The sequence below is a fragment of the Epinephelus moara genome, chromosome 1 (assembly GCF_006386435.1).
Source record: "Epinephelus moara isolate mb chromosome 1, YSFRI_EMoa_1.0, whole genome shotgun sequence".
NCBI lineage: Eukaryota > Metazoa > Chordata > Actinopteri > Perciformes > Serranidae > Epinephelus > Epinephelus moara.
Window position 1 is genome coordinate 22,036,731 of NC_065506.1, and position 12,757 is coordinate 22,049,487.

General features: G+C 40.6%; 1 protein-coding gene across 1 annotated transcript in view; it reads right to left on the bottom strand.

The window, feature by feature from the left end:
* LOC126393459 (CUB and sushi domain-containing protein 1-like) overlaps positions 1–12,757 on the bottom strand; it is a 316,678-nt gene that overhangs the window by 53,248 nt on the left and 250,673 nt on the right. The window contains exons 47-52 of the mRNA XM_050049648.1: positions 10,572–10,688; positions 10,110–10,181; positions 8,876–9,022; positions 2,281–2,469; positions 1,987–2,172; positions 406–603 (exon numbers count right to left, since the gene is read on the bottom strand). Of these exons, the coding sequence (XP_049905605.1) occupies positions 406–603; positions 1,987–2,172; positions 2,281–2,469; positions 8,876–9,022; positions 10,110–10,181; positions 10,572–10,688 (909 nt within the window). The remainder of the gene's footprint in view (positions 1–405; positions 604–1,986; positions 2,173–2,280; positions 2,470–8,875; positions 9,023–10,109; positions 10,182–10,571; positions 10,689–12,757) is intronic.

The following is a 12,757-nucleotide window of genomic DNA, read 5'->3' on the forward strand; positions in this document are numbered from 1 at the left end:
TTTATGTGTGTGTATGCGTGAGTGTACAAGGTTTCTTTTTTATCCCTTGGTTTATATAGTTTCTCGCCCCCATCCAAGCCAGTTGTCAGAAACTAACATCACATAAGAACTGTGCAGTGTCAAGTACAGAGGGCTGCGGAGCACCTCCTATAAGTGAATATGTGTGTATCAACTCAGTTTAAAAGGAATCTCATAATAAAATACTAGGCTCTACGTCTGTATAGACTCATAAATAAAGTTATGTGTCATCCAGAGTGCCGGGGGAGGTGAACAAGCGCACAAAACATAATATCATAGTGAAGTTTTATTATCTTGTTCAGAGGGGGGTAGAGGTCAGATGGTTTGACGGAAGCAGTGGAGATTTCACAATGTCACAATAGTGTTCATGTTTATATCAGTACTTACTCTTGCATGCAGCTATGTCATCTGACCCCTCCCAGGTCCCGTTGGCAAGGCAGCGAAGTGTCCGATGCCCCACGCCCAAGTAGTACCCTGTTGAGCATTCCAGCATCAGCATAGAACCAAACTCTCCGAGCCTGCCAGATAGCAGGCGGGCAGCCATGTGTTCGGACAGGGTGCCCTCAGTGCTGGGGCAGTGGATCGCTGAAAAATAAAATGTAATCAGATTACAATAATTGAAACATTCAATTAGGGTTTTTAAGCTTAATTTGTGTCCTTAACTGTGATGTATTTACTGCCGTATGGTTTCAGTCACACGTTCTCACTCCCAACTCGTCAAATAAGGCAACTTGGTCAGTGACCTTATGCTTAAAACTTTAATGCTCTAGGTACCCCTTTAGTGTCAGTTTTGGACGGTCAGGAGCGGTGTGTCACCAAAACTACAATAAATAAAACATATGTGACAATGTTGACTTTTGGTTTTGGACTTTTGGGCTACCCCTTGAAAGTTGGAAATTCGAATCGTCAGTCAGAGTCCCCTCAGTCAACTGAGATGGCTTCAACTCCAGCTGTTGTTTATTTATCTATTTATTCATTCATTTGCCAGTCAGTGTGCTTTGCAATGTACTTCTGGGGACACTGTGGCTCCCAGACTTTGCTGCAGAGTGAGCTCTTGACTTTCACGATAATCTTTGGTACACACAGCTGTGGACATAATGCAGCAGAACAGAGGAGAAGAGGCTTTGCACCATAAGGCTCTGTGATAACATTATCTTCTTTCCTCTGCTGAGAAGTGGTGAATTTACAACTCACAGCAACTTAATACAACAGTCTCTGGCTTTTGTTTGAAATGCGATGTCATTTGCGCCGTTAGCTTATTTACTACATTAACCGCTGAGCTTGTTCAAACTTTATAACTTTATATGGATAAAAAACTATGAATTGTCCAATATTCATGTTGAACAACAATCTGACTCGACTGACATAATTCTGAGTTGGGTATAGCCTACATGGGACACAAACAGCAGTCTCCTGGGTGAAAGTCCTGTGTTTGTTTGAACCATCCGCCACCCTGATCTCTTCCCTATGTGGACCTTCTGGCTCTTTATACTACGTTATTTTCAAGGATGGGTTTACACTCTGGTTAGTTAAAAGCCTAGCGTGTCTCATACAGCCGCTAAAGGGGTCCTTGTGTGTCGAATCACACGCCGGTGGCCACTGACCAAGCTGTTTAGTTCACATACATGCCAAAACTAAATAACACACATACCTCTGAAATGTATGATTTAAAATTATAGATGATAAAAATCTATCATCTTATATATACCAACCAGAATTTAATTGGCCATATACACTTTCTAAATGAATGTTAAATGTTCTCTTGACCTTAGAACAGTAACAGTTGTCATGTCACAGAGACAGCAAGACAAATAGGACAACTGAGAAAACCCCACTGTCCACTGAGGTAGACTGTAAGATGTGGTGAAAAACTCAGAAAACAGCTAATAAGTGGACCTTGAGTTAATATTTATTTTTCTTTGTCAACTCAACTCTTAACTGCCCTTAAATAGCAAAAGAAAGACTTACGTAGGCATCTGGGGGCTGAGGCAGCATTACTCCAGCTGCCGTCCTCCAAACACACTGCTGTCATTTGAACACCAGGGTCAAGGTGGAAACCATGGTTACAGTGGTAGGTGACCTGGCTACCAACAGTGTACTGGTTAGCATGGAAGCTGCCATTGCCCGGCGACTGAGGTATTCCACATGAGATAGCTGCCGCATCACAAAGAGAGAAGTGTTGTAGGGGAATCCTTCTTAAACTGCCTGCCATCTTTTTCCATCATCATTTACATTTGATGAAGAATGTGTTTAAAAGTTTACCTTGACAAAAAGGTGGTGGTGTATCCCACTGGTAGAGTCCATTGGGGTGGAGCCTGCAGGTTGCATTGCTTGAGCCGACCAGACGGTAACCACGGTTACAATAGAACTGAAGTCTGCTACCTGGACGGAGCTTGGTCCGATTGACAACGCCACCATTCACTGGAGGATCATTAATGCTACAGTAGGCAGCTGAGGATACAGAGAGACAAAGAGAAATTTAATAAAAAGTATTTCTCTGTGCTCACACTTCACAGGAAACTCTACCAATTACCAGTCTAATCTAATTAATTTTCTGTGCTGAAAATAAGTTGCGGGGGAGACAACTATAGGTTAGCTCCATGGGTATTTTCAATAAAAACAGTGTGTCTGGAAATTACATGGCAATATTCCTCTGATAACCAGGCATTTTGGGTAAAGACAAACATCACCTATATGTCCCTTCTGGCATTACAGCTAGCAACAGTGTCAGTGAGTTAGTCAACATATGTAGCAATTTACAAGCCTGTGAACACCTTACCAACACAAACATTCAGCTAGTAAACTGCTAGCAAATTAAGTGGTTATTCAGAACCCTTTCCAAGTAATAAAATGTTTTTGTCTTCATGGAACGGAGTATAAAAGCATAACTGCTAGAGCATGGAGAACAATCTAAACACCCGGCACAACACACCACAACGGACCACTTGGCTCTCCCTTCCCTGTCCGATGTGGTCACTGCTCCACCTGGTCTTGGCTCTCCTCCCTTTTGGCTTCACGTTGGTGGAATGACTTTCCCACTCCAGTCAGGACAACAGAGTCACAGTAATTTTCATTTTCATCTATAAACCTCTCTTTCCAAGAAGAATCTTATGTCTCCCTCTCCCCAATGAGTCTTATGGCCCCCCCTTTTGCTCACTCTATCTGCTCTAAAATCAATCTGTTCTATCTGCACCACTAATTTTATATCTTATCACAGCACTTCTCTCCAACATGATCATTCTGTAGCTGCAGAAATATACAGTCAGCGGATGAAGGCCAAGTCCTTCAGTTCCTTACTCCTGAATGTTAATAATTCTAATAAAGGGACATGGACTCATCTTGGATAAGATTTTATCTCAGAGCGTCCATATCAGAGGATCAGTTGTTGTTTAATACTGAATTGCACTGACAATTTTATTGGGACTGTCAGGGTTGAAATTACTTCCTTTCCAGTCTGCGGAAAAGATTGAAATTTGAATTTCTACAGAGAAAAATCTGGGGCGTCGGTGGCTTAGTGGATAGAGCAGGCGCCCCATGTACAAGGCCGTTGCCGCAGCGGCCCGGGTTCGACTCCAGCCCGTGGCCCTTTGCTGCACGTCACTCCCTCTCTCTCTCCCCCTTCACGCTTGCCTTTTAAATTACTTAAAAAAAACCCGAACACATCTTGGGCACATCACACCCACATTTAACTGTGAAAAAATAAGGAGATGCAGATGCAGCATTTTATTAATCCCAGTGGGATATTGGGGAAGAGAGAAGGGAAATTTCCATCAGACAATACATTGTGAATATTTGTATGGTGTATGCTAAAGCACATGTCTTGTGCATATGCTATACAGGAAAAGGCAGCGAGAGTTAGTTGAGTCTTTGTCTGTCAGCTGTGGGATGATGACACACACTTTATTGGGACACCTTGCAATATATTATGGTGTTTATACCGTGGCCACTTGCTAAAGAAACAAAAAAGAAATGGTAGAGTTCACCAATACATTTTGGATAACGTCATGATGGTTTGGTTTACTCACTCTTAGTTAAAATGTAAGTAATTTTCACTCCTAAAATAGCACTAAGTAATGGTACTGTTGGAATGGTTGGGCAGCTTCATCTGAACGCCATGCCTTAATTCTTCATGGCATAGATTCAACAAGGTGCTGGAATCATTCCTCAGAGATTTTGGTCCATATTGACATGATAGCATCACACAGTTGCTGCAGATTTGTCAGCTGCACATCCATGATGTGAATCTCCCGTTCCACCACATCCCAAAGGTGCTCTATTGGACTGAGATCTGGTGACTGTGGAGGCCATTGGAGTACAGTGAACTCACTGTCATGTTCAAGAAACCAGTTTGAGATGATCTGAGCTTTGTGACATGGAAGATGGAAGATGGGCACACTGTGGTCATAAAGGGATGGACACAGTCAGCTCAGGTAGGCTGTGTCATTTAAACCATGCTCAGTTGGTACAAAGGAGCCCAAAGTGTGCCAAGAAAATATCCCCCACACCATTACACCACCAGCAGCCTGAAACGTTGATACAAGGCAGAATGGATCCATGCTTTTATGCTGTTTACGCCAAATTCTGACCCTACCATCTGAATGTCGCAGCACAAATCCAGACTCATCAGACCAGGCAACATTTTTCCATTCTTCTGTTGTCCAATTTTTGTGAGCCAGTGTGAACTGTAGCCTCAGTTTCCTGTTGTTAGCTGACAGGAGTGGCACTCAATGTGGTCTTCTGCTGCTGTAGCCCATCTGCTTCAAAGTTCGACGTGTTGTTGGTACAGAGATGGTCTTCTGCATACCTTGGTTGTAACAAGTGTGTTTTTGAGTTACTGTTGCCTTTCTATCATCTTTAACCAGTCTGGCCATTCTCCTCTGACCTCTGGCATCAACAAGGCATTTTCACCCAGAGAACTGCCGCTCACTGGATATTTTCTCTTTTTCAGACCATCCTCTGTAAACCCTAGAGATGGTTGTGTGTGAAAATCCCAGTAGATCAGCAGTTTCTGAAATACTCAGACCAGCCCGTCTGGCACCAACAACCATGCCATGTTCAAAGTCACTTAAATCACATTTCTTTCCCATTCTGATGCTCAGTTTGAACTTCAGCAGGTCGTCTTGACCATGTCTACATGCCTAAATGCATTGAGTTGCTGCCACGTGATTGGCAGGTTAGCTAATTGTGTTAACAACCAGTTAAACAGGTGTACCTAATAAAGTGGCCAGTGAGTATATGCATACTAAATTAGTGTCAACACAATGTTTGTCTTTTTTGTCTATTTTTTCCATAAACTTTTACTCATCTGTGACAGCTACCAACAACTATGCCTCCCTGAGATACTGACAAACTTTTTATTTTAGGGTTTGGTTCCATTTCAGAAAGGTTCAGCTGACTAATACAAAACCCTAAATGTTTATGTGAGAAATATATTAGCTTTGTTCTCACATATGCTGTAAAAATGTGCTGAGATAGATATTATCGATACCACTACAGTACCGTTGCTGATACCCACTTAAAACGTATTAACTCCCATAATTATTTACAGCCTGACACCCCGAAACACACGCACACACACACACACACACACACACACACACACACACACACACACACACACACACACACACACATATTCAAGCAGAAAAAAACAAACAGTCAAGACAGACTGAAAAAGAAAGAGAGGAATGGAATTTTAAAGTGAATCACCATGAAGCCTGTGCACAAGCAATGAGGCTATTACTGCTTTTGGAAAGGTCAGTGGATATATAAACATGATACAATTAAGAACAATGCCTCCAAGGTCACTTCACTGCTAAAGGCAACACAGATAATTTAAAGAATAATAAGAAAAATGCAGACATAGTACATCTCCTTCCCCCAAACCTAAACGTAATTGTTTCACTAACCCTCAAACCAAGTCTTACACCTCAAATAGCCCTTCAAAGATGAAGTCCATGTTCTAAACAATTCATAAACATACATATGCAATACATATAATATAGCGTGCTTCAATATAAGGCTCACCAGTGCATTAATAGTGTATGGTAAGTGAAAAGGCTCAACTATAAATTTCTGTTCTCTGTATAGCTGCCGTTGTCAGAGCAATACAACACCATGGGGAAAAGACAATACTATTACTTCAGGCCATTGTGCTGATATAACCCACAGACTAAAATACATCACACATTTTTTCAGTATAGAGAGCCAGGAGACCGACCTTGTGACTCACTCCTCTCAAGCCTAAACAGGATCAGTGTCACTGTAAATTGTATTTTCTATGAGTGAAATTGGTGCTCATCTCCAACAAATTCTTCAATAAGTTTAAAGCCTTTGATTAAGGGGTGGCAGAGAAACCTTACAACCCGAACCGAACAAAGCTAATGATCAGAACACCACAGTGTTGGCAAGAACCTGCAGATAGATAGAGATAATACACTCAATCTGAAACAAATTGTCAAATTAACAAAGTGGATTTCCTAATTCTCTTTCGCTCTTAATTAGCCTGATGCATTAAAAAGAACGTTTCCAATTAGCAGTGTCTTCTAAATGATCATGGCTCAGGTATCTACACCCTTGATGCATCAATTCATTTTCATTATAAGGGAGGCGTTGGGGTTGGTTATTCATGCTATTAGAGACAAATCACTTCAGCCAACATTAGCAGAAGACTTTTCAACACAGCAGGGAGTGAAAGCAGAGATGAAGCAGAGCAGACAGTTGACAGATTTCTTGACATAGTAGGACACTCATCCTCTTGTTTGCCTAAAGCAAAAACTTCACATTGTATCTTTCCTACCCAACATACAGGTAATACACATTTATATTGAGTTTTAATTTAAACTGAAAACATATATAGAACAGACGAAGAACTAGGCAAATAAACAGACATATCTTGACGCTTTTAGGGCTCATTGATACTTCCTTTACATACAAAAATAGATGCATCAGTCTCAAAAGTTGTAAATGTCTGTGCCCTGATACTTCCATAAGTCCTTTATGATGGCACAGATACAGCCGACAGATGGCACTAGGGGGCAGAGTTAAAAGTTTCATACAACAAGGAACGGGGCGACTGTGGCTGAGGTTGTAATACTACACCTTTAAATGGAAGCAGTGTTGTAGATGGCAGTGGTCTGTGAGGTCATCAAACACATTGTGACAAGTAGACATGCATTCTAATCCGCTTTGTTTAAAATGTCTTTGTCATGTCCTACAGTCGCATCTCACTTGAACTATGCTGCACTGCCCCCACGATTTCCATTGGTACTGCTCCGTTTTGACTGTATCCGTAACGCCTTGTTTCCACTTACGAGTGTGACTGGTAACCCTTGATCCGTAAATATATGGATGCTGCCTCTGGTGTCCAACCCAAGGAAGTGTGTTTCTTTACGGATGGATAGAAATCTGATAGAAACTACCTGTAGCCATGGGGGAGGCAAACATTTGTCAGTTTTTCACCATCCGGTAGTTTGGAAAATACGCTTGGAACATTACTGGGACAAAAAGGGACGTGGCATGTTTTGTGAAATATTTAATTAAAAAGATGCATGGACAGCTGAAGGAGTCATAATGACGATCTGACTGTATATAATGTATAACGATATTTTAGCAGAATAACATTATTCAGATTCACAATGTGTTCAGACTTGATAAACAAGTTCTTTGTAATCATACAAGCTCACTTCACAATCAACACAGGCAACTGAATTGAAGAAAATAGCCTGTAGCTAGGTAGCAGCCTGTTAGCTAAGCTAGCACACTGTCATACGGTCTCTCCGAAATCCACTGCAAAAGTTCAATTTTTTTTAACATACTTCCGGACTGAAATATTACGGAAGGGAGGAGTTTCGCAGGCACATCTGATATCACGGAGATTCCCATTGGAATGAATGGACTTCTGGTTACCTAGTCCAGACCTACGTAGGTGGAAAGGAGGTGTTACGTATGTGACTGGTAGATCCGTAAATATACAGATGATGCCTCTAATGCAAGGAAGTGCATTTTTTTATGGATGGATAGAAACTAATAGAAACTACCTGTAGCTGTGGGAAAGAGGCTAATTTTGTCCATACAGGCAACTGAATTGAAGAAAATAGCCTGTTAGCTAGTTAGCAGCCTGTTAGCTAAGTTAGCACATTTTCATATTGTCTCTTCTAAATCCAATGCAAAAGTTCAATTTTTTAAGGTACTCGAGGCAAATTCTGGGCCGAAATATTACAGAGGGGAGGAGTTTCACAGGCACATCAAATATCATGGAGATTCCTGCAGGAAAGAATGGACTTCAGGATGCCTCGTCTATGTACACATATGTAAGTGGAAACGAGGCGTAAGCTTTCAGAAAACATGCACAAATACGGACAAAATGAAAGCGGAACACAGACAGATGGCTCGGTCCGTCTCCGCATACATATCTAATGTTGAGCATAAAGGAGCCCTTAAAAAGATAAGGAGATAACTGTTTTTTGATTTTGCTGATATTAACGATAATATAACTGTGTGATTGAAAACAGAATAAGGGGGTGATCACACAGAAATGAGACGCTAGAGACGCAGATGCTTCAAAAGTGCTTGAAACGCTGGAAGTGCTTATTCAATGCTGAGTTGAAAATATTTTAACTTTTCAGCGTCTACGTGCGTCTAAAAACATGCGTCTAAAAAGAAGCATCTACAAAAACATGCATCTAAAATGACGCTGGAAAAACGCCCGTCTAAAAAGACGCTTGAACGCCCGTCAGACGTGCCGTATCATAGGAAAACAATGGTTTTACTGGTGTCGCATTTCTAGCGTTTCATCTCGGTGTGATCGCTCCCTTATGAACAAAAAGTGATAGAAAATGAAAGAAATCATAAGTACCTGAATATCGTATCTTGAATCCTCTCTTGTTGGTTGCATGGTCAGTGGACCATCGTAGGTAGAGCTGGTTTGTTTTAGATGTGAAGTTCAGCTGTGATGAGTGGTTTCCACTTAAAGCCACAAGCAAAGGGCTCTGTCCTGATGATCCTAGAGACACAAATCAATAACACTTCAGAACTGCTGCGTGCACAGTATGCATATATACTGTGTATATACAGTATAGATATGCATGATGCAATATGTAATTTTGTGCAGTGGTCTGTGTGTGTCTTTGGGGGGGGGGATACTTCTTCAAATTCCAATAATCTTACAATCTCCCAGATGAATATTAACCTAACCTAAGGCGGAGATGAAAAATATGCCGCAGTCAGAATGTCTTTTATTGTTTCTGAGACATGCAGCACATGAAGGTGACAGCTTCATTAAGTCTCTAAGTGCCTCCAAATTACGTGTTGTACATGATGCTGATTGAAGCATATGGTTTAGCTTCATCTGAGGTTTATAGACCACAACCCTCCACCTGTGCTAATGTCTGTTATTTGAACCAAGCAGTGGATGGAGCCCGAACTAAGTTCAGAAACAACTCCAGTCACAGCCGTCTACTCCACAATGATGCCTTTGCTGCTGGCAACATCAAAGGCAGCTAAAGTCTATTTAGGCCCAGGCAAGATAAATACAAATAGACAGAGCTGAGCGGGGTACACATATTAGTAGTATATATGTTCATTCCTGCTTGTGGATTCCAATACAAGTCACATATTTCAAAAGCTAGTGAGATCTAATTTGTGGTTTGATTGTTTGTTATGATGTTAGCTGTTTTACAAACTAAGCTGTGGGCACTGTGAGCGGGCACTCGTGATTTTAACATCTGATTTTCAGAGTGCAAAAAATCCCAACAAAACACTGGTTTTATAAAGTTATATAAAGTTCTTAATGTACAATGTAAATACAAAATAATAAATAAAGAAGAACGTTAAATCCCACACACACACATAATCTGATATGCACACTTTCACATTTACTGTTACACAACCTAGTTGGAGCTCCTGCGGGGAACATTTCCAACACCACAAATGAGAATTAAGTGCTGCGCATCTTATTAACTGTTGTGCTACTTTTCATAAACAAACATGAATTAAATCTGCGTGTGAGTATGTGTGTGTACACGTGTCTGTGTGCGTGTGTGTGGGTGTGTTTAAGTGCAGCAAAAATAGAGAGAAAAAGCTTTGTATACCATCAAAAATCTCCAGCTCATCAAACTGTTTCTCACTGTGGAACATCTCAACATAGATATTGATGGTGTAACCTGGGAAACAAGACAAAATTATTACAAAAAAAAAAAAAAAAACACCCAAAAAGCTGCATATCTGATATAAAGTATGCTGAACACACAGAAATGCAGGGAGGCATGCACAAACACATAAATACATATTATACATATTTATGCTAACAGAGCAGCGGCGCACATATATAAGCAGAGCATCACTTTGACACAATCTGTATTTTACAGCACCAGCACTTTCATACATTGTACATACAGTAAATGAAGCTTGTCACACTGTACATCACACACAGACACACACACAAATAAAATTGCACACATACATGAATATTTCTCTCCCTCAGGCATAACCCCACACACACAAACAGCAGTCTAGACAAATAGTGGTGCGGCCTCTGGACATACACACTGTACCTGGAACCATATGCAGAAGCCAGGAGCATGTCTGGCTGTTGGGGTAGTTGCTAGGAAACCCAGGGCTTAGTATCACTCCTGATGATGAAGAACGCTCCTCATTGGCTGGGCACTGGGCTGGAGGGTAATAATAGGAAAAAAAAGCTAGTCAGATTGAACAGTGAAAACTTATTCTTTTGTACATATCTGGCTTTCCCAATGTGTGTCCTTTCCATCTATCCATCTGTTCATGTTTGTCTCCCTACCTCCATTATCTGTATCCTTTCTCCAACACATTTGAAAAACAGCCCACTTCTGGGGATGTGCGGTATATACAACTTTCTCGCATGTGTAGGGGTCATGTTGGGGCGATGTCAATTTGTTGAATCTGAAGGCCACATGCCCATCTTCTCTGCCTTTAAAACTTGCCCATTTATCAGCCTGGAGCACAAGCGAGACATTGGAAGCCTCCCCCAGTCTTTCTGTCTGATGACTGTTTAGGTAACAGAATTTCACACAAAAGAAGCTGAACTCTTGTGTGGGGGAGCACTTTGGTTGCATGTTCTCTTATATGAGTGCTGGCTTCTTTTTCTTCTGCTTTATAATGGAAAGGACACACTGTTCATCCCACATGATGGGGAAGGCTGAGCATCACTTCAATACAAAAAAAAAGAAAAAAAGAAGAAGATTTTCTCAAATGAGAAATTCAAGTCAGTATTGAGTCATCTCATAGAAATACCAGGAGCTGCTACCAGCACTTGTCAGTGTGGAGGTGCTAATGGTGCTAACTGAAAATATTAAGTGCTCCTTTCGTGAGGTCTCTTTAATCTTTGTGTCAAAAGTCACATAAATGCCACATTGAACTGCTTTACTACTGAATTAACATATTCAACAACTTTCTTTAAGTTATATAGGTCAATGCCAAAGTGGAATAGATTTGCAGTTTTTATCTAACATTTTCAGCTTCAACACTCAACACTAGCACTGTCGGACAATGATAAACTGTCAATGGGTTGTTTGAAGATGTCTTTTGGTGTATTGACTTTCCTCAACCTTTCGCACAGCGGACATTTTGGCATATCATAGCCGCAAAAGCACAGGTGTAATTGATAACATTAAAAATGACTGCAGTCTCTTTAGATGAGGTAGTTGCTGTGGTGTATGCTGGCTCACAGGCATGGCTTACTAGGACAAAAGAAAAGTTGTTCTGCCTGTGCTTTTTCTGCTATGACAAGTCAAAAATAATTCTCTCTTCTACAATGTACTTCATCTTGATTCTGGAAATATTTCGTTCACCTGTGGGTAGTAGTAGCAGCAGGTTTGATATTAGCCAATTTATGTACACATAAGCATGAAGGGTGTTCAGAGTTGCAGTTTTAAGATGACATTTGGAGCCCAGTTCAGGCAATGTGGGTTTCAGGGTGATGTTTTCCATAAATAGGCCACCATGAAACCATGACAGTATTTATTGACCATTTTGCATTCAAGCTAATTTCTTGGTGAAAATTCACTCCAGACCCTGATGACATCTAGATGCGAGCTCTCTCTTCATCTATATGATCTGAAATTCAGTGTGATAATAATTTACTTTGATTTAAAACAGTTTACATAATTTACTGCTTATGAACGCAGTGGAACAACGGGTGCTAAAGGGTGTAAAGAGATGCTAAGATATATTTTCAAGACATCTGATTAAAGAGGCTCTCCAGCAATGTTACATATCAATATCAGCTTACTATTCATGTGGAGTGCCATTCAGTCTGTGTATGACATATCTACTGAGGCTTTGGAGACAACTTTGTCAACAAAATTGGGGGCTTAGAAAGACTTGGATCTTTACCAGGCAGGGAGAATCTAACAAAATGACGCCTCAATTTGCATTATGGAAAGTGTGAGATCTGAATGTTTTGGAATTTGAGTTTAATTAAATATCAGGATATCATCTGCTTGTTTTGACTTTTCTTCTTCCAGTCTGTTCCTTATGAGTCCCCAACCTCTACGGAAATACAATTGGAAATCGCTCGGGAAATACGTTAATAAAGAAGGTGTTTTGAGAGTTTTACAACATTCAACATACAACATTCTCAAGGTAATATTTCATCTACAAAGTTGGCACATATGTACGTTGCTGTTCTACAGACAATTGAAAAAAAGGAGCACACATACAGTAAAATCAATTTAACTAAACAGAAATATTAAAGGAATAC